The 23,068-nt window shown below is 41.4% G+C and overlaps 1 protein-coding gene across 3 annotated transcripts in view; it reads right to left on the minus strand.

Annotated features, from left to right (window-relative positions):
- The window catches only part of ATP2C1 (ATPase secretory pathway Ca2+ transporting 1), a 203,403-nt gene that overhangs the window by 97,733 nt on the left and 82,602 nt on the right, over positions 1 to 23,068 (minus strand). Inside the window, exon 2 of one of the 3 annotated variants that reach the window (XM_063452174.1) lies at positions 5,265 to 5,385. The exons of the other annotated variants lie outside the window; for them this stretch is intronic. Coding sequence (XP_063308244.1) covers positions 5,265 to 5,282 — 18 coding nt within the window. The 5' untranslated portion in view covers positions 5,283 to 5,385. The remainder of the gene's footprint in view (positions 1 to 5,264; positions 5,386 to 23,068) is intronic. 3 annotated transcript variants of the gene reach the window in all.

Consider the following 23,068-nt stretch of genomic DNA (forward strand, 5'->3'; position numbering starts at 1 on the left):
GACCCCAAAGGAAAAGGGCGGGCGCGTCCCCATATATAAATGCTCACTGTATTCATATACACCAGGACCATCAAAAGGAGATACTCAGCACAGCTACTGACTGCAAGCCCTTAGCCAAGAACGGCAGATATGGAGTTCAGCCACTCACTAAGTACAAAGAAAGCAATATTCGGACTGAGGGCTTACAAGCCACATCTTCCTGAACTACCAAAGGGAAAAATTTGGTGCAATCAGACCAATATATTACCCATGATTATCAAATGATTTTTCTAGGGACTAATTCTAATTGTGTGCACATAATTTTTTTTTATTTTTTCTTCTTTTTGCGTTTTCATTCTTTTTTTTCCATATTTTTTTGAAGGATGGATGTACCCACCTACTTGGGAAAGCTATTATCCAGCAATATGGAGTGATCGCCTAAACTGTCTCTTTACCAGGACTGATTTGGGACTTTATGTTGTTTATACATAGTAGAAAGACAACTTTGGGTGCTACATTTCTACTTATGTTTATTGCTATTTGTACTAGAGGGTATCAGCCTGCTTTTTTTTTTTTTTATAATAATTGTTTATATATGAGCTCTTTTGTATATTCCACCTTATTGGTTAGAGGTGTTGGTTAAGGAGTATTTTGCACTTTAAATACATTGTGTTCTGTTACTTAGTCTGATATTTTCAAACATTTAGCACTGTGCTCTTTCCAATCTTGTTGCAATAAAAATGGATACATCAATTCCTTTTTGATAATATTTTGCGGTATCATTTTTAAAAAATATTTTTTATATTTTATGCAGGTTATAGGGGTGGGTGACCTCGCTATCTGCACCATTGTTCAGAAGAGTGCTAGCTTGCAATTGTATTTCATATTGAAGTCGACTGTAAGAGGGGAAAAAAAATATTATCTGTGGAATTCCTTCCCTCAGTGCTTGAATATAAACATGTTTTCACCATATCTTAGAATACAACACAGAAGAATGTTGAGCACTCATGAACAATATACAAATAAAAGACCGCACTAACAATCTGTTAGATCATGAGAAGTCTGAGGAACTCCATTGTCAAGTTTAGCACAACCAAATAGGGTGAATGTCGCTGAACAAATGATGCACAAACATTTTTAGTGTAACAAACAGCCACAGCTTGAGCCTATGAACTCTGGAAGTGGCAAACACACCACCTGTCTATGGTGTACACAGCCAGACTGAATTTCTGTAGACTACCAGCAGATGCAGACAGTGTACCACACTAAAACAGAAGAGACGATAGCCATACAGCCGACAGGAGCATTGTCTGACAGGTCTGGTCAGCAAATGACTTTGGTATAGAGGAGGCACAATGACAAGGAGATACAGGACAGGGAGATAACAAGAGTACCAGGTGGGAGACAAGAGATTTTGTGGAACTCCATGTCATATGCTGAATGGACAACTGTGAACAGACTTGGGGTAAAAACTGAGTCATAAACTGGTAACAACATGGAACGGTAAACAAACTCAAAAGAAAAATCACTGGAAAGAACTGGGAGTGCCAGGAACAGCATATCACGGTACTGCAGATTGTGCAGTGTGGCCTGACTAAATCAGGTTATATTGTCAATTTGCTCTGTCTTCTAGGCGAACTTCAGGACAGTAACCAGTTTTAGTAAAGGAACAAGGAAAAGCAGATAATGTCAGGAGAGAACAGACTAAAATGAGAACACAGGGTCCTTCGCGATCTACATTCTACATGATGGACAACTACTGATAGACTTGGGACAAACTTGAGGCACAGCCAGGGTCACTCCAGGTCATACACACACACACACAGTAATATGGACTATCAAGTTCTAGAAGATGCTAGGAATGTAACATTGTGACAAACAAGAGGAGCACAATACAGAGGTTAACATGTGACATCACACCCCCTGTGTTATAAGTGGCATTGTGCCAACATGCAAAGAAGTACAGAGAGTTGTACAGTGTTCCGGGTGTTTCCTCAATAACACAGTGTGAAGCCATAATTTGGGAAAGAGCTTGTTTATACTAGATGTCCTGCAAATGTAGCAGTATCTAGGCCTATCACGGAGGAAACTACTTGCAACAACAACAAAAAAATCTTTCATTTGCCAACCTTAACCACAACAAAATGCCCCTGTAGCGGACTCCGGGTAACCCGACCGGTTACCTCCGCTATTGCATTCCTTCCGCCGCTCTGTAACCACTTAAAGCACAAAGAAACCCATTTCCCCCCAGTAACTGGACAAGACCTATATCTGGAGGTACAACACATTTTTATTGGCCACACACAGCTTTTATGCATAACCCCATGCAAGGGGTTTACCACACAAACATACAGGGTCCCATCCCCGGGTCCTCCCCCTCCCTGGGATCCTAGCACAAAAAGGGACTCCGTTCCCTTTGTCCCAAAAGCCTGCCACTAAATCCACAGGGTTCCCCACACCCATCACCAGGGGTCTTCTTCCCAGGAGCCTCTGTGCCTGGGAGTCCAGGCGCAGGAAAAGGGGACCGTCCCTTTGTCTCCCAGGCACAGGAAAACCCGCCCAGCAGGTACCAACAAGCCCGCCAACCTTGCCAGTGCCCCAGAAGTGTCCACACCAACCTCAAGGACCCTCGCAGCGTTACCTTCCTCGACCAGTCTCCGCTCGCGAGGTCCCTGTGTGAAACCTTGCAAGGGAAGTGTCTTCTTTCGGGATACGAATGCTCCCCCTCGACGGCTTTCGACTATATGAAAAGAAAGCCGCCCACAGGAGGACTCAATTACTTCCCTTGCGGTTTCACACTTATGTTGCGAGTGTAAACGTTCTGAGTAATTGGTGTGAACATTCTAATGGGGCATCGAGGAGTTCCTCGTTCGGGAGACAAATGAGTCGGGAAACAACCCGCGCATGCTTCCCCTGTTGGGCGTTAGGAGGCCACCCAGGGAAGCACTCATTAATAGTTTTCCTAGCGGTTTGCGGTTTGACACTTCCAGTGTTCTAAATGAGGTATTTGGGTGGTCTTCGTTCGGGAGGCGAACGGCTCCTCTTCGTGGAAGCACTCCCGAACCTGAATGGAGAGCGGACACAAAACACAAAAGTACAGGGAAAACACTTGAAAACGATCAGGCAGCGGTTCTGCCACAGCACCATGCAAACAATTTGTTCTTAATGCACAATTTGCACTATACCACTTGTATATTATAATAGTAGGAGTATGTGCTCTCCTTGGGACATTATGGGTGCCAACCAGCAGTAATGAGAAGTGGCATCCCTATGTGTTGGTCTCCTTCATTTTTTGCCCTATGAAGGGATTAAGAGTTTATATGCAGTGCTGGGTGTATTGCAGCAAATACTAAACACATTATTTGATAAACCAAAGGCGTAACCACACACACAAACCATTGCATTACACAGTTTATAAAAGAATAGAAAAGAGGACTCTGAAGACAAGAAGCACTTGCCAAGAGACACGTTTGTGGATGTGAACATTACGTTAAACACTTAAAAGTGTGTGTTTAAAAAGTAAGAACAGCCTTTCAATATATCTATCTATCTATCTATATATATACACACACACACACACACAAAAAAAACACACCAGAAGAGGGCGGGGCCTGACAGCCAAGATGGCCGGACGTGCTCTCGGACAGCTCCTGCACCAGCGGGCACAATAACGATGATTCTGTATAATCAAATACTGCCTCTGGACCGGCGGGGGATATCCCGGTCCTCCCTGGGGACGATTACCCCCGCCATTCGGCTTAATCAAGCGACAAAACCAGCAGTCAACCAAGCCGGTCAGGGCCCAAGCAAGATGGCGGCCCGAGCGAGACCCGAGACACAATGCACCCTTACTAAACCACCTAAACATTCCCTGGAATTTTTTCAACGGCTTTGCACCAACTTATGGACAAAATAGCGCCTCAAGGGTCGGTCTTTCCAGCTGATAGTGAAGGGGATGGCGTCATGGAATCGCCCTGCCACCCGGCGCCGCCTGTTTAGACACACCGCGCCCCCAGAGCAGCCTCCAGACGGAGACTAGGCCGAAGATCCAGATGGCGGGAAACTAAGACAAACCCCTCAAGCACCAACACTCGCCCTCACACACCACTGAGCGAGACCGCCAGGCAAACCCAACCCACTCACCACTCAGCAGCACCGGCAACCTCCGAACACCACAGATTGCAAGCCACAGCCTGTTCAGGGCTGCCCACCGCTCGCAACCACGCCAGCTGCCGGAACAGCAAGACCCCAGCCCTCACCCAAGCCTGGAGCAAACCGCATGGCGAGAAATGGAGGGGTTGGTTCCTGCCGTAAACCATCACGCTGGGTCGTAGCGTGGACTACCCCCTGAAGCACACCAGCGGCATCGGGTGAGGGATCGATACTGCCCGCAGCCCGGCTACCAGCCGGGATTTAGAACAGGACTTGGGACGCTCTCTTACTGCCAGTGCTAACAGTATGCTCAGAAACACAAACGCCTGTTATCATTAAATTGGTCTAATAATTTATACAGTTTAAATGAATGCCTAGCGGTAATCACCCTCATTTCTCACATAGCATGTAGACTAGTCAACACAGCAGAACTGTTTATGCCAGTAATTAACATATCACAAGCACCTTGTCTAGCATTTATGCTTCTGTTCGTTTATTAGTTTATTTCTTTGTTTATTCATTTTAATACGCTACAGAGGCATACATTTAAACAACTAACAGGTTTCATATCTTAAGCGCAACTAGCACTGTTCTTTGCATTTCTAGCTCAGCATGGTATACCATAAAAACGACGTTTAATAGCTTGCTATCTTCATATAATATAAAAATGTCCCGTCTAAACTGTTACGATTTGAAATGTTAACAAAATGCTTGTAGATGCTGTCGTGGCTCTGCACGCCTGTTGTCAATCTATGCACAAGATAAATAAAGAATAATAAAAAAATACCAAAGTACCAAACTTAGGATATATCATTAATACTCACACATTGAATATTGAATCATTCAACTGCTGTCACACTAACACTACACAACGCACGGTGCATGTACCTTCCTATAATCAGTAGCAGAAATTACTTATTTTTATAAAGATGGACATAATTTGGTCATACACTTCATATGTCAATTCCAAGTGGAATCTCAGACTAGTTTTTTTGCTTGACTCTTGACAAAGTCTCATTTGGAAATCTACACATTAGGTTTACAGGCACTTCATAAGATGTGACTACAATAAACTACATTCACCTAAAAACCCAGGATCTACCTATAGAGTGTAGATTAAAGCTTTTACCTACCTTCTCCTCCATGTGCATAAACAGATGAAGACTAGTTTGAAAGCGAAAATGGTGTTACAAAATCTGGACACGCCTCGTAACAATGTGCCATTGAAGAAAGGTTCCCAGTCTATGACGTAAACTAAGAGTAAAAATGAAAGGGAACTTTCAAAAAATACATATATCTGTAAAAATGTTAATAGAAAAAATAATGCACACAAAAACATTTATCTGAGATCAATGCAACCACAAATGGACTCCATTTCTGGGGGGAAAAGGTACATGTAAACAAGGATAGAATGCATCATCTATATGCATTTCAAACCACCCCATGCACAAAGCAAAGGTCATGCAGCATAAACAATGACATAGGATGTGCGCCATGAAAAATAGAGCCTTTTGAATTTTAAAGTTATTTAACCCCTTAAGGACCAAACTTCTTGAATAAAAGGGAATCACATGACATGTCACACATGTCATGTGTCCTTAAGGGGTTAAAAAAATAGAATTAAAACGAACACTATAGGGTCAGGAAAACAAACATGCATTCCTGACCCTATATTTTTAAAACCACCATCTAGCCCACCTGGTCTCGCCCTTGCCTCCCTAAAAATAGCAACATCTTTTATTCAAGTCTGCAGCTGCTGCCTCTTTCCCTGATCTGGCTGCTTGGCTGACATCATCAGAAGAGATTCTGTGAGCCAATCACAATGCTTTTCCATAGGATTGGCTGAGACTGTCAAGGAGGCAGATCAGGGGCAGAGCCAGCACAAGCCAAACACAGCCCTGGCCAATCAGCATCTCCTCATAGAGATGCATTGAATCAATACATATCTATGAGGAAAATTCAGTATCTGCATGCAGAGGGTGGAGACACTGAATGGCAGTACAGCACTACCCTAGAAAGCACCTCTAGCAGCCATCTGAGAAGTGGCCAGTGGAGTTATTACTAGGTTGTAATGTACTGCAAGGAGCCTGAAGAGAATGATTCTACTCACCAGAACAAATACAATCAGCTGTAGGTGTTCTGGTGACTAACGTGTTCCTTTAATTAAAATATATTTATGGAAACATCAGTAAATCTACTAAGGGAAGCAGAGGTCACAACAAAAAATGGAGGGAAAATATACAATGATATCTCCCTTTTTTTTAACTTGAGGTAAATTCAGAAGGACCCGGATAAATCTTTCCCAAATAAGCTCTAGATTGAATACTGGAATATCAGCCAATTTGTTTTAAGATGTAACTTGGTCATCATCAATTTCCAGAGTTACAGAGTGACTAATGGCAGCAGAAAGAACAGAAAACGCAGACATACAGTTACAGTGTCACAGCAGAGTCCTACACTTCCGGCACCCAGCGATGATATTATGACGGATGTTACAATTGTGCAGTTCTCTAATTGTACAAAGTTTTTACATGGGCTATTTTGACCTAAAATGTGAATTGCATTTAGAATTTTTACTTTAATGAATAACTATACATGGTTCTAGATTTACCAAAGGTTCATCAAAATGTCTTCAACCCCTATGTAATCGAACTGATGACAATAACTTTTTGGTATCGTTATCCAATTAACCTTTTCACCCTCTAATACCTTTATTATAAGAACCATTATGTTTACAGGATATGGAGATTAAGTTAAAGTTTGTATCCTGTTTGTATCAAGCTTTTTTCTAATCTAATATAAAATTAAACAGATTGGAAAAAATATAAAAAATAAAAATAAAAATGAGAGAGAGAGAGAGAGAGAGAGAGAGAGAGAGAGAGAGAGAGAGAGAGAGAGAGAGAGAGAGAGAGAGAGAGAGAGAGAGAGAGAGAAAGAGAAAGAGAAAGAGAAAGAGAGATTGTAGCCATAATAGTCCAGTGATGTAGATGTAAAAAAACAGATAAAATGTGTGTTTTGTAATACCTTTTTTTATTGGACTAACCAATAAAAGTCCAATAAAAAAGGTATTACAAGATAAACATTTTATCTGTTTTTTACATCTATATATATATATTAATCCCCCTCTATTGATCAAATCTCACTTTATCTATGAATAAAGTGAACATTTAGTTGTTGTCCCCTAACCATCAATCATCTCTATTTTTGGCCAAATGGTCAGAACTCTGAATCACAAATCAAACTAAACTGTTCTTCCATTCTGCTTTTTCGGATGTCGTGATACGTCTATATGAAGGTTCAGAGTTATAGAATTCAGACGACCTGCCAATCGCCCAAAATTCTGATGAATTGCAAATCCAGATGCCCATGTCTAATACACATTACACTAAATATTAATTCCTTAACTACACTATCACTAAGCAATAAAAGAACACTCTGGGCACTACAACAACTTCATCTTAATAAAGTTGTAATGGTGCCTGAAACTCCTAGGCTGCATTTTATTAGATATGGCTAAACCATTTATTAATGAAGATAGTGCCCATCAGCTCTGTTGCTTTCTTGCAGAGAAGTCCGATGTTTCAATGACACACTGTTTTTTGAATGCAAAGCTGGTAATGTGCTGAGAGTGTCAGCTGACGGTCTCAGCTTATCACTGGCGCAAAGTCCAAGGCTTTATTACGGAGCCATCTGACTTTGACAGCAGACTAGGTCAGAGCTGATGGGTGTTGTCGTCACAATTTTGGGGTGTAACCATTCTTAAATAGTTTAACCCTGTGATGTTGGACGGGCACCCAGGAACTAGAGGAACCATAAAAATGGAATTCAGATGAAGTTGTGTTGGTACCTGGAATGTTCCTGCTACACTAGAATAACACTATCAGAAAACATTAAACCCCCTGCACTTCCCTAACACTAATTATTGTTTCCATATACTACCCTAAAGAAAGACTCCAAGCACCACAATTACTACAGTGTGCTGAAGTGGTTATGGTGCCAGGAGTGGCCAGGGACTCCTCCAGAAAATTAGTAAAACCATTTAACTTCTCACTTGGATTCTGCATGGGGCTCAGCTCCCTAGGTCTCCTCTTACTGTACGGAGGCCAGTAGCTCCTGCTAGCAGTTTTCATTAACTCTCCTGAACTAAGCCCTGCAGTACTGGGCCAGCTAATTGGCTGAAAGCATCAGATGATCTCACTCAGCCTAAGAGCTAAGAACTGTACCAGTGTGTTTAGCACAAGCAGAGAATTTCCGTGTGTCAGAGAGGCAGGGGACGGTGCTCAACAGACCACAAGTAAGAAGTCAAATCATTAGCAAAGTGCTTATTAGAGGAAAATAATGCCTCTTTGTGACTCTGGAGACATTACAAACCACTTGTGTTGGAAACGTGCATGTACTTTGTGTTCTTTGTGTTCAGACTAACAGGGTTATTCACGAAAGTAGGAATTTTCAGGAAGTTCTAGTGCTGCCCATTTAGTTTTAAATATAAAGTTCTCTTTGAATTCCCAACAATGTCCACTTTAGTGAATAACCCTGTAACCGCGTGGAAGGGTCGGTAAATGTAAAATAAAATAGACGATAAACAAAACAATAAAACATATTGTCTGTATAATAGGTAATGCGTGTTTCTTGGCAGAAATGTGACCAACCTTCCTCCATCAAATATAGTTTGTATAATTACCAATATTATTTGTGTATAAACTGTAAGGCGCTCTGGAAAAGAGCAGAATACAAGCACTGTGAGAGAGATATATATATAAATGAAACCAAGATGGCTGCACAATATATATACATATATATATATATATATATATATATATATACACATATATATACACATATATATATATATATATATATATATATATATATATATATATACACACACATATATATTTGTATATATATATATGTCCAAAAAAATGTATCCTACACAAAATCAAAACAGGGAAATATTTCCCAAGCCGTGTAGAGCTGAAAGAAACATCGCTAACTCTAAAGGCAGCAATACTGTAGTACGGATACCCTAACAATCCAAAATGAGAGGACAAGAAAAATGAAAAAAGGTAACAGGCTGCGCCTAACATGAATGTTGACTAAATAAGTGTATGAACACAATATATCAATGTAAAACAGCTTAATAATAATATGGTATAGAAAATCCTGAATAGAAAGTCCTTATGGTACTAATATAAAACCTACTGGATATACTATTCTTGAAGGCCAATCTGTTGTCCCTGCTTGCTGAATAAATAACCAGGCCTTTTAGTAGAGATGAGGCGTTTTCTTGTCCCATATGAAATAGAAACACAAAAATACACCAATAGTGTAATATAAACAGTGTCCTAGATAATATAATGATAAAGGTACACTCACAAGGAGAGAGCCTCTGATCAACTCTTAGACAAGGCTTTGAGCAGAATAATCCCCACTCTCGGATAAAACTTGAGACGTCCCTTTGGATATTCAGGATACAGTTGGCATATAAAATAAATGGAATAAAACATAGTGCTCTTTGCAGATCTATCTGAGAGCGAGGGTTGCTCGGTTTAAAGCCTTATCTAAGAGCTGATTGGAGGCTCTCTCCTTGTGAGTGTACGTTTAATGTTATATTATGTAGGATACTGTATATATTGGGTTACACTTTTGGTATCTTTTGTGTTAATATTTCATATGGGACAACTCTAAGAAAATGGCTCATCTCAATCACGGCCTGATTATTTATTCAGCAAGCAGGAAAACAGATTGACCTCCAAGAATATTATTTCCAGCAGGTTTTATATTAGTACCATAAGGACGTTCTCTTCGGGACTTTGATACTATATTCTTATTTAAGCTTTTTTACATTGATATATTGTCTTCATATACTTGTTTCATCAACATTCATATTTGTCGAAGCCTGTTCCCTTTTTCTTAAAGAAATTGTGCCTTACTATTGAACTCCCTCCTTACTACGATGCAAACTTAAACTTATTGATTGTTCATTTATGCCCCACACAAATTCATTTGTCTTTTCTGTATTTCAGCGGCTCATCTTCGGAAGTATTCCACAGGGACTGAACACACAAATATAATCATTGCTCTTCTCAAAGCCAGAAGGTCATCCTTTGCGTTAAGCTGCAGTCAACACAATGAAGCATTTTCTTGTTACTCAACTTCCCTATACTGTATATCTGTTTCCACTCAACAGTGCTTATTACACTGGAAATATAAAAGCCATATATTCTCTTCCAGTATTATTATGATTGTCATTTATATAGCGCCAATAGATTCCGTAGCGCTTTACAATATTATGAGAGAGGGGATGTAAATATAAATAGGACAATAACAAGAAAACTTACAGGAACAATAGGTTGAAGAGGACCCTGCTTAAAAGGGGCTTACAGACTATAGGAGGTGGGGTATTACAAATGTTAGGACAGGAAATATCAAATAGGGTGGGAGTGAAGCAGAGCTGGAGGAGAGAGTAAAGCACTGTCCTATAGGAGAGAGCAAGAGACAGGTATGTAAGAGATTACTCTGGGAGGCCATAAACTTTCCTGAAGAGATGGGTTTTAAGGCCCTTCTTAAATGATTGAAGACTAGGGGAGAGTCGGATGGGGGTAGGCAGGCTATTCCATAGGAAAGGAGCCGCCCGTGAGAGGTCCTGCAAGCGCGAGTTGGCTGTACGGGTGCAAGCAGCGGTCAGGAGGTGGTCACGGGCAGAGCGGAGGGAACGAGGAGGGGCATACCTATGGATCAGTGAAGAGATATAAGAGGGGCTAGGATTGTTCAGTGCTTTAAATGTATGGGTTAGCACTTTGAATTGCCTCCTATAGGAGACAGGGAGCTAATGTAAGGACTGGCAGAGGGGCGAGGTATGAGAGGACCGACTGGATAGGAAAATCAGTCTAGCTGCAGCATTCATTACAGACTGTAGCGGGGCAATACGGCTTTTGGGGAAACCAATCAGGAAGTACCATTGATACCATAAACAGATCCGCAAAGTTTTTTTTCCCAAAAAAAATGTAGCATGGACAATCTTTGTATATGTTGTCTTAGATATAATTTTTATCATTCTGTAACATGTGTTCAAACTAGACGTTGCGTAGGTTTATTGGTAGCTGTCTGCAATACCAGACTGTTAAAACACCAGAGTTCCACCGGCTTAACACATCTGCATTGATAGAGATATCTAGAGCTTTAATAACTAATCAATGAAACAGTGTGAATTAAAAAAACATTTAAAAATGTAAAAGCCGTGGGAAACATTGCAATCAGGGGAGTTGCTAGGTTTCAGAGACACCAGAGAACCCAAAGCGAAATTCAATGATCCTTAAACTAACAGAGGTGGGAATATGTCATGACATTTCTCTGCCGGTCTAGATTATTTCCACTCCTCTCTACCTTTGAACAGCGTGCTGCTTCTATTATCCAGGATCTCAATGAAAGCATAGCAGGAATCGAAGCACATGCTGCACAGCCAGGCATTCTATTTAATCGTACCACACTAACTAATAGATATGGGTATACAGCAAACTAATTGTCCCCAGCACACCCTCTCAGTAATTACTTGTGGGGTACCACAAGCTACCTCTTAGAAAGATCACTAGTATAGTGCTCTACAAAGCTATCAGACGACTGCTTTCAGTAAAATTAAAAATATATAGGGCAATGTCTATGATTGATATATAGCTCTTTCAGCTTGTAACTGGCTATCCCATCCTCATATTGCTGCACAGAGAGGAAAGAAGCTGGAAGGCAGAAGTTCTAAGCACTGGCCTTTAAATCACTGTGGCTGAATGTGATTATCTTGGAATCCTGGACGTAATTCCCCAAGTGACACAGAGACCCACAGGGTCTGAAATCACGCTGAGAGCAGACTCATTGCACACTCTGTACAATCACATTTGAAATCATGCAAAGATGTGATGGGGTACAAGCCTTGCACTAAAATTTGTTTAGAACATACTGCATAACATTAACATGTATTTAAAAGGTATACGTTTACTTCTACGTACAATCCATAATAATAATTCTTCTCTATTGCATTAGTGTTAACTGGTGTGCATGTCTGTATACTAATTGACATCTAAAAGGTAAGTGCCCGTATGCATACATCCATTATGTTCAGTACACACATGGTGCTCGATGAACATATATGCGCATGTAGCCTCAGTTTGCAAATGCATACATTTCTGTGTTTAGCCACAGATTTATGTTTGTGGGTGTTTATATGCATGTAGAGTGGGTCATCAGTGTATGTCTGCATGCATAAGAGTGTGTGTGTGTGTGCGTGCGCGCGTATGTGAATATGCATCTGTGGAATTCAGTGCGTGTATGCAGGTATGATATATACAAAGGAGCATGGCACACTGTAGTGTTTATGGTGCTTGGCGTGTTCCTTTAATATTAGATTATTAGGATTACCTTCTCTCGCACTCATCCCTAATTTATCTCACTATCCTAATGGACCCGTTTATAGTTCTCAGTCTCTATTTCCCATTTGTTACCCCAATCCCACTCCTGCTGACTCACTTTACCCCCCATCCCCCAAAGGGAATGCAAGGAAGAGCTGTAATAAACATGATATTTACACCTTAGGGTATAAGCCATATTCGCTCTGTTTTTCTTTACTTTTTTTTCCCACCCCCATTTCTAGCTCCCTATTATGGGACATTATTGTGGGCAATAATCTTTCTCTTAAACATATCATCTTGCTGGTTTATACAATGTCTTCCTTACCATGGATCTAGAACTGATATTGGATCATTCTCTCAATGCTGACCGGTAATGTGATACCTTCCCTTGACTGTTTTATCTCTTATGCTCATTGACATTTTTTTTGTCATTGTTCAGTTTGCTTGAATGTTAAAGGGGCACTGTCATGCCAAACTTACCTTTCTTTAACTGTGAGTTGTTGATCACTGTTTAGTAGAGATGCCCCTACTTACAGCATAGCAAGTAGGGGCATTTGGGAGATTTCAACCTCCCTTACGCTAATATGGGGGTCATACTGAACCCCATAGAGTGAGGGAAGACATGGGGGGCTTAGGAAGTGACTGCTTTCTGAAATCTAAGAAATGTTACTCTTACTTAAAGCGGCACTGTCATGGCAGAATCCAGGTTTTTTTTTTTAACCCCCTCCCAACTCTACTATATCTAATTGTCCCCCTAGTCACCCCCAAATGCCCCATAGCCCTCTTATTACCTATTTTTTTTTTTTATCTTTATTTTGTGCCTGGACCAAGGTCCTGGGCACCGCCATCTTTGTGTGGGTAGATGAAGTCCTTGTGGGACAAATCATTTGCCCACACTAGATAGCGCTGAGAAATTCCCACGCATGCCCAGTTAAACACTTGGGCATTCGCTACGGTAATTTAGTCTATTCATTAATTTGTCAGAAAGACAAAGGAATGAATCGAAATTCCAGACGAAAAACACAGAATATCGGTGTTCGTTTGTTTAGCGAACAAAATGGTAAATGTACAGAATATTGGTATCGGTAAGTTATCAGCTATCGGCCTCAACGTTCACAGATTATCAATATCGTCTCTAAAAAAATCAATATCAGTCGATCCCTAGTGCAGCTCCAACTCTAGTTCCTGCCACAAGCAAAACCTGGATAAATTGACATAGTCAGCCTGGAAACACACAACACACAAGCTCTCTCTCCTCTCAAGCCGTGGAGGATTGACAGGGAGCCATGTTGAAGGTGCTCAGTTTTTGGAGAAACCTTAGTTGTGGATTTCTTCATTTAGTTTTGTTTTTCAGAAATAAACACATACCTATTCTAAAGGGATTCTATAGTGTAAAGAATACAAAATTGTATTCCTTACACTATAGGTCCCTCTGCCCCCCTTACCTCGCCCTTTCCCCCCTTTAAAAAATAAAAAAGTCGTCATCTGGTGGGGAGTGGGGGGGAAGGCAGGGGGGGACTAGTGTGCATGCATGTTCCACAAGCGCATTCGGCCCTCCCCATAGGAAAGCATTGCTTCAATTCAAGACTAAGGGGGAAAGGAACATTGCAGCCAGACCACTTCAATGAGCTGAACTGGTCTGGGTACCTATAGTGTCCTTTAAATCTGGGGTTAAGTAAGCAAAATATTAAAAATCCAAGTAGTGTCCTGTTTAAAGTGGTACTCCACGCACCATAACAACATATATGCGGTGCTTGCACAGCCCATGACTATTGCTGCACAAACTTGCCTATAATAGATCCCAGCATAGGTGCAGAAGTAAAACATAGGGAAACCTTCTATTTCTATGGATATATACTGTAATTTCACTTTCATTTCAAAGTCCATCTATTTTGTTGTAAATGTCCTTCTGAAAGATAACAATAATATAACAGTTTTGTTACCATGGAGTCATTTCCTATTGTAGACAAAGCAGTGTATGCTGTTAGATAAGGTTAGAGACTTGCCATTACAAAAAAGGGGAGGGGAGGGGAGGGTAGAGAGAAAAGAGAGAGAGAGAGAGAGAGAGAGAAAGAGAGAGAGAGAGGGAGAGAGAGATTGATTTACATTACAGCCTAGTGACAACTTCACTGGCCACTCCTCAGATAGCTGTTAGAGATCCTTCCTGGGTCATGGCTGCCTAAAATGCATCCAAACATTCAGTATCTCCTCCCTCTGCATGCAGACACTGAACTTTCCTCATAGAGATTCATTGATTCAATTCATCTCTATGAGGAGATGCTGATTGGCCAGGGCTGTGTTTGACTCATGCTGGCTCTGCCCCTGATCTGCCTTTTTGTCAGTCTTACCCAATCCTATGGGGAAGCACTGTGATTGGATCAGGCTACCACTTCTGATGATGTCAGCAGACTGCTTGTTTTTCTGAGTCTAACAGCATGCAGAGTTACAGCTTCAGGCTTGAATACAGTAAGCTTTTTACTATATTTATGGAGGCATGAGGGGCCCAGGGGGTCTAGATGGTGGTTTTAACACTATAGGGTCAGGAATACATGTTTGTGTTCCTGACCCTATAGTGATCCTTGAAAGCAAATTAGAATTTGGTTAATACTTTATTAAGGAAATAAAGAGTGCAGTATACCATTTGTTTCAAAAATAGTTACCGATCAGTGCAGCAAGTTGCTGGATGTGTAAGTTTTAGAACCCCCTCTGTCCCATTAGCAGCATTAGAGAATAATGAGCATATAAACAGACTGAATGCTAATGCCGCTAAGTGCAATCTGTACTGGTTGGACTTGTCTCCTTTGTAAAAGCAGTTTATTTTTAGAAACATTTTTTTCTGTCTATTGTGTTAGGAATTAGTTCTTCCTAACATTTTCAGTTTCCCATTTCCAGGCAGTGTAGAAATTATCTTTAAAGTCGTGTCGCACATTCATTCAGGTCAATCCAATAAAACTAAATACAGGAGAATGCGATTTCTGCAGACAGAAAATGTGTGAAAATTCAAAGGAGCAGAGACTAACCTTATGAATGAAATAGAATCTAAAAGAGGAGTCTCATAGTATCTAAAATACAAAAGCATTTAAAAAATAAATAAAAGCAAAGCACTTGCAAGTAGAAAAAAAAAAAATCAAGATAAAAAGACATATCCCTGCATCCCACTAAGCTTTTCTCTTATTTTGCGATGTTAAATAAAGTAAAATGAAATCTAGAAAATAACACCACCCCTCAAATTACCTTCCGCTTATCTTTCAGGAACACTCCAAGCACTATAACCACCTTGGCTCCTTCCCCCTCGCCCGCATTGTAAGGGGGTGTCACTCCTGGTAGCTTAACCCCTGAGCCTGATCTCCATATTTCAAACTAGATGATCAGGAGGATAGACCCACTGCATACACCAGCTATAAAACAGAACTGTCACTTCTGAAAGGAGTTTTTATCACAACTCAACAACTCACTAAAACTTAGCTATAAGTTGTGCTTTTACTTTACTAACATTTTCCGAGCTTTTTTTTCTTCTTCAAGTTTAACTCTCAACTCAGAATACATGTATGTGCATTATTGGAACACAAACATATATTCCTGAACCTATCGTGTTAAAATCACTATCTAGTCCCCCTGGCCTCCCCTTCCCCATTCAAATATAGGAAAATAGTACCTTTATTACAGTCTGTTGGTGCTGGTGCTGGCTCTGTCCCTGACCCAGCGCGTCCTTTAGGCGACTTTGGCAGTCCCCTAGAGCGCACAGGCCCGGGGGCAGGGGGGTGCCAGATTTGAGTGACCCGGCAGGAGGGAAGTGCAAAACGCTCCCTTCTGCCAGTCACTCAGTGTAGCGTGGCCGGGCGGCGACGAGGTACAGGAGTGTCTGTTTTCTGTACCCGGCCGGAGTGACAGGAAGTGCTCACTGAGAGAGCTAAGGGGGGGTAGGGGAAAGGGGAAGAGGGAGGGAGAACCACCAAGGGGTGGAGGGGAAGACCACTAAGAAGGGGGGATGGGGGGAGATGGAGAGGACCACTAAGGGAGGAGAAGGGGGACTGGAGAAGACTGATGGACAGGGAGGGGAGAGGAACACTGAGGGGCAGGGAAGAGAGGGGAGAGATCACTAAGGGACAGGGGGCAGGGGAGAGCTCTAAGGACGGAGGGGTCCAAGGGAGGGGAGGAGAGAGCACTAAGGGACAGAGGGGTAGAGGAGATCACTAAGGAACAGGGGGACAAGGGAGAACACAGAGACAGGAGGGGAGGGGAAAGCACCAAGGGACAGGAGGGGAGGGGAGATCACTAATTGACAGGAAGGGAGGGGAGAGCACTATTAAAAATAAAGAGCTGCTCCCCTCTCAGCCCCCATCCTAACTCACAAACCCTCTCTTTCACACTACACACATATACAATGCATCCCTACACACACACACACACACACACACACACAGAAACATACATTGCATCCCACACACACACACTGCTTCTCTTACACACAAACACAGAAACAAAATGCATCTCTTACACACACACACACACACACAATGCATTCTTTACAGACAAACACAAACTGCATTCCCTATACACACACACACACACACACACACACTACATCCCTTACACAAATTGGTATCCCTATACACTACATTCCATAAGAACACATACACATTACATCCCCTACACACATACACTCCACTCCCTGTGAGCAAACTCATGTGTGGGCCATGTAGGTGAACTTATGGGCGGGCCTTGGAGGCATACTCACAGTCAGGTCCTGGGGAACCGGACCTTGAGCTGTGTAAGAGGACCCAAAAAATGGAGCTGCTTCCTGTTTGTTGATTTTTGTGAGCACTGTTACAAACAGCCTCCAGAGAGCCTCTTCTACACCAGACCAGTGGAGCCAGACTGCAGCCTGAGCACATGGTCATCCTCTTGTCCTCATCTGGTGGTAAGTAGGCAATCCAGTATATTATTTACCTCACATTAAAGGTCCACCAGAACCACTACAGCTAAATGTAGTTGTCCTGGTGTCTATAACCTGTCCCTGCAGGGTTTTTAGTGTAAACACACTGCCTTTTCAGATAGACACTGTGTGCAGCACTTACATAGTTACATAGCTGAAAAGAGACTTGCGCCCATCAAGTTCAGCCTTCCTCACATATGTTTTTGCTGTAGATCCAAAAGAAGGCAAAAAAAAAAAAACAGTCTCAAGCGCTTCCAATTTTGCAACAAACTAGGAAAAAAATAATTCTTGACCCCAAAATAGCAGTCAGATGTCTCCTTGGATCAAGCAGCTATTACCGCACTAATTAGAATTTATATCCCTGTATGTTATGTTTTTGCAAGTATTTATCCAATTGCAGTTTAAACATCTGTATGGACTCTGACAAAACCACCTCTTAATGCAAAGAATTCCATATCCTTATTGCTCGTACTGTAAAAAAAAAACTATTCTTTGCCTTAGATGAAATCTCCTTTCTTCCAGCCTTGTGTCCTATGTATAGCCCTGTTTATGAATAGATTTCCAGATAATGGTTTGTACTGGCCCCGAATATATTTGCATAATGTTATCATATCCCCTCTCAGGCGCTGTTTTTCCAAACTAAAGAGATTTAAATTTTTTAACCTTTCTTCATAACTAAAATGCTCCATTCCTGTTATAATTTTGTAGCTCGTCTCTGCACTTTTTCTAGTGCCATGATATCTTTCTTTAGAACAGGTGCCCAAAATTGCACAGCATATTCAAGGTGTGGTCTTACCAACGATTTATAAAGAGGCAAAATTATATTTTCATCTCGAGAATTTATGCCCCTATTTATACATGACAAAACCTTACCCTTAGCAACGGCAGATTGACATTGCATATTGCTGCCTAATTTGTTGTCTATAACAATTCCCAAATCCTTCTCGTGTGTGGTTATCCCTAGTTCACTACCATTCAGGGTGTAAATTGCTTGTGCATTCTTAACCCCAAAGTGCATAACTTTGCATTTCTCTACGTTAAATTTCATCTGCCATTTTAGTGCCCAGTCCCCCAATCTATCCAAATCCCACTGCAGCAAGGCAAAAACTTGCGTTGGCCCATATGGCAGATCATATGGGTGGGGCATTGTGATGTCACATGGTGGCCAGAACATATGTGGGGGACAAATTATTGTTTTCCTAGGGCGGCAAAAATCCTTGCACCGGTCCTGCCCTGACCTGCCTTCTTGGCTGACATAATCAGGAGTGATGATCTCAGCCAATCACAATGCTTTCTCACAGGAAAGATTTGGATTGGCTGAGATTGACCATTTTGATTATCTCAGCCAAGGAGGCAGGCTAGGGGCAGAGAGAAAGTTCAATGTCTCAATGCAGAGAATACCTCCAGTGGCCACTCCCCAAATGGCTACTAGGGATGCCCAGAAAGCACCTGTAGCAGCCATCTGAGGAGTGGTCACTGGAGGTGTCCCTAGGCTGCAATGTAAACACTGCCTTTTCTCTGCTGCATACAAGTCAGAAAAAACACTGTAGCCTGCCTCTGTGAAGCAATGCTTTCCTATGTGGAGGGCCTAATGCGCTTGCGGCGCATTCACCTTAGCCCCTCTCTCCTCGGATGATGCCAGAGTGAATACAACTTTGTATTAGTGTATTAGAATTCCTTTAGCTTACTGAAACAGTTTTGGTGTACAGTTCCACTCCATTAAGCTAGTGTTGTTTTGGTGCTTATAGTGTCCCTTTAAATGCATATGTGTTTTCATTAGGGGGTATATCTACCTGGTATTATTTTGGACAGTGGAGAATCCCTTTACAAATATATATATATATGACTACTGCAGCATTCTTTTTGAGGATCTATCAGTGTCTGCGGATATTTCTACTATTGCTTAAGTGAGAATTGCTGTGATTTTAAATTGTATTTAAAATTTAGGCCCAAAGTAGCTGTACTGCAAGCATAGGTGATACTGAGAAGTAATTTCAGTTTAGCCATTTTTCCTTACATTTTAAATTTACTTTACTAAAGGGAACAATGCAGTCGGCTGGGGGAGCATCATGTAGGCAGCCGCCCATGGGGAGCACTGAAGCGCTGTTTAGTGATGCCGGGAGCCGGAATATGACGTCACTTCGGCCCCGGCATCACTGTAGAGAGCAGAGAGGAACTGTAGGAAGATTAGAGAGCAGCCCCACTGGACCTCAGGGAAAGATCCACTCAGCTCTCCCACAGGTAGGGAGGCTGGTTGGACATAAATGAAAATAAATATTTTAATTTGTGAGTGTGTCTGTCAGAGAGTGCTTGTGTCTGTCAGAGTGTGCTTGTGTCTGTCAGAGCGTGCTTGTCCAGAGAGTCTATCCAAAAGAAAATTTCACCTATGTCCATGAATGAGACATGCATGCTGTATAAGTTCTGAGCCAACTTTTAACCGGCTCAAAAAATTGTGAGTGGTTTCAGCTCTTCAACATTCACTTTTATTATATTTTATACAGATCACACTATGTTTTGCTGTTTCATTATATGTTTATAGCTAACACGTATGAATATATACGTTCAAGCATATACCAGGAACATTTACTTTTGGTTACCACAATTGTATATACTACAGGTAAAATTTTTCTGGTTTTTGTGTGTGCGCTTTCACCTTTTTACTGTACCTTGGTTCTTAAGTATATGTGGTAACAATATACTTTGGTATTATAGCAGCACCTGTTTCCTTTAGCGCCACCTATAACATTTATACCTCTTGTGTCTGTTTGTTTGTGTGTGTGTCTGTTTAGGTATCTGCCCCCCACCGATCATGAGATGGGTGATTTTACTCACCTTTTTTCCCCACACCATGCTGGTTTCGCCTCCATGGCTGAGATCATCAGGAAAGCATTAGGAGGATATGGCGCATGTTCTCTATGGGTAACATTCAGCGCCTCCATGCAAACCGTGGAAGACACTGAACATAGGTGCTGCACACTGTGCACTCTGCAGCACTGACACAGAACTCTCAAGTGGCCGTCTGAGTTACGATCACTAGAGGTGTTACTAGGCAGCAATGTAAACATTGCCTTTTTTCAGAAAAGGTAGTGTTTACATTAAAAAGGCTACAGGGACATGCTATGGACACCAGAACAACTACTTTAATATATAGTGGTTCTGGTGATTATAGTGTCTCATTAAGAAGTGCATTTTTGTTGTGAAAGTTAAACTTAAAAAAAAAAAGACTGCCTCTTAAAGGACCACTATAGGCACCCAGACCACTTCAGCTCAATGTCCATCTAGGGTTAACCCTACACCTGTAAACATAGCAAGTTTCAGAGAAACTGCTATGTTTACACTAGAGTTAATCCAGTCTCTAGTGGCTGTCTTATTGATTTTCACAGTGAGAAGACGCCAACGTCCATAAGAGAGCATTGAGAAATGCATTCCTGTGGACTAATTGAATGCGTGCGCGGCTCTTTCCACGCATGCGCATTCGGCGGATAACGTCAGAAGAGGGAGGAGAGTCCCCAGCGCCGAGGGAGCCCAGCACTGGAGAAAGGTAAGCGTTTATCCCCGTCCTCCCCCTCAGCGCAGCGGGAGGGGGACCCTGAGGGTGTGGGGGACCCAAAGACCCTATAGTGTCAGAAAAACAAGTTTGTTTTCCTGGCACTATAGTGGTCCTTTAAACTCCAAACTAATTTGTGAAGCCCTGAGCGACACAATAAAATACTAATAAAATATATACTAAAATGCCTGAATGAAGAAAAGTAATACATTTTTATATTTTGTGTATGATATTTTTTTGCAACTAGTCCAGCTTAAGAAAAATATATTACAATAGATTATTTAGACGTTTTCCATTTATTTTTTTATATTGCAAATAATCAATTTCTGTTTTGTAACATTATATAACAGTATAACCTCGAGACAGAAGATGGCAGTGCCCGGGAGAGACAGGTTCAGTTAAAGGACCACTATAGTCACCCAGACCACTTCAGCTCAATGAAGTGGTCTGGGTGCCAGGTCCCTCAGGTTTTAATCCTTCAGATGTAAACATAGCAGTTTCAGAGAAATTGCTATGTTTACATTGCAGGGTTAATCCAGCCTCTAGTGGCTGTATTCCTGACAGCCGCTAGAGGCGCTTCTGTGACGCTGAATGCGAAAATCGCATTCAGCGTGCAGAACGTCCATAAGAAAGCATTGAGAAAGGTTTTCCTAAGGGCATTTTTAATGCGCGCGTGGCTCTGGCCGTGTATGTGCATTCCGCTCCACTCGGGAGCTGACGTCGGAGTGGGAGGAGAGGTCACCAGTGCCGAAGGAGCACCGGCGCTGGATAAAGGTAAGTGGCTGAAGGTGGGCCCTGAGGGCGGGGGGACCTAAGGGTTATATAGTGTCAGGAAAACGAGTTTGTTTTCCTGACACTATAGTGATCCTTTAAGTAAAAACTACCTATCCTTGCCGACTATTAACATTTGAATTCAAGCAAAGCAGTCACTCTCTGAGGTCTTTACAAAATATGCAGTCTCCACGAGGTGAAAAAGCTCACTCATAGATGATCAGGCTACAGTTTTAGACTGGACAACTGTAACCACCAGTGCAATACATTTTTAAATTAAACACATACAGAAGATCTGCTGAAGACACCACCTATCTAATAAACCTAATCTAATTTGCAAACAAAGGTTTCCACCTTCAAGAAGCAGAGATAAACCGTGCAACTGAAGCATGGATACGCTCTGACAGGGAATAAAATTGCATGTACATTAAAGAAAAACCTCAAGCACCGTAACCGAGCCGGGCTTAGTTCAGTAATAAGAGCTTCCGCCGGCAGGGAGAGACGCCCAGCATAACCCAGTTAAGAAGTTGGCTATTTACTTGTACTAGCAATGAGGCTGCAAAATAACATTCTTGTGATATTCTTGAGAGATATTACATTAAAACCACTGTGTTATTACAAAAAAGCTTGGACCTTAGCTGTGGGGGAGACCGTGTGTACATGATACAATGGATGGAATGTCCAAGTACGCATTTGTTAACAAAACAACATAAACAATGATGACAACACTTGACCGCAGAGCATCTTGGCAAGAAGAGTTTCAGAGTTAAGCATATTTTATACTTACTGTACTTATGCTGCAATCCTCACCTAACTAAAGGCTTCAGCAATGTTCACCAAATAAAGAAAAAGGAGAACTGTCACTACAGTACAGCAACAGTCCCTCTCAAAAGGCAAATGAGTTCATGAATCTGACTTCTGATTGCTCGAAGCTTCCTTTCAAACGAAATAATATATTTAGTAATAAACCACCTGTACTAACAGTATAAAGATAACAAAATACACTTAACTGTACAGGTTTATAACGCTTATAACGCTTACCAGTGATACTGCTTATTTGGAAATGCTTATTTTATTAGTGCTCGTAGAATATACTGGAAAATAAACCGCATAAAAGTGGCTCTGTCACACACACACACAAAAAAAAAAAAAATTATATATATATATATTTTTATTATTATTTTTTTTTTTTTTTTAAATGAGCATTTCATTAAGAAAATCTTTATGAAAAGCTCATCAAGATGGTTTTGGAATTTAATTGAAATTCCATTGCAGTCAAAAGAT

This window comes from Pelobates fuscus, chromosome 4 (assembly GCF_036172605.1).
Source record: "Pelobates fuscus isolate aPelFus1 chromosome 4, aPelFus1.pri, whole genome shotgun sequence".
In the NCBI taxonomy this organism is placed as follows: domain Eukaryota; kingdom Metazoa; phylum Chordata; class Amphibia; order Anura; family Pelobatidae; genus Pelobates; species Pelobates fuscus.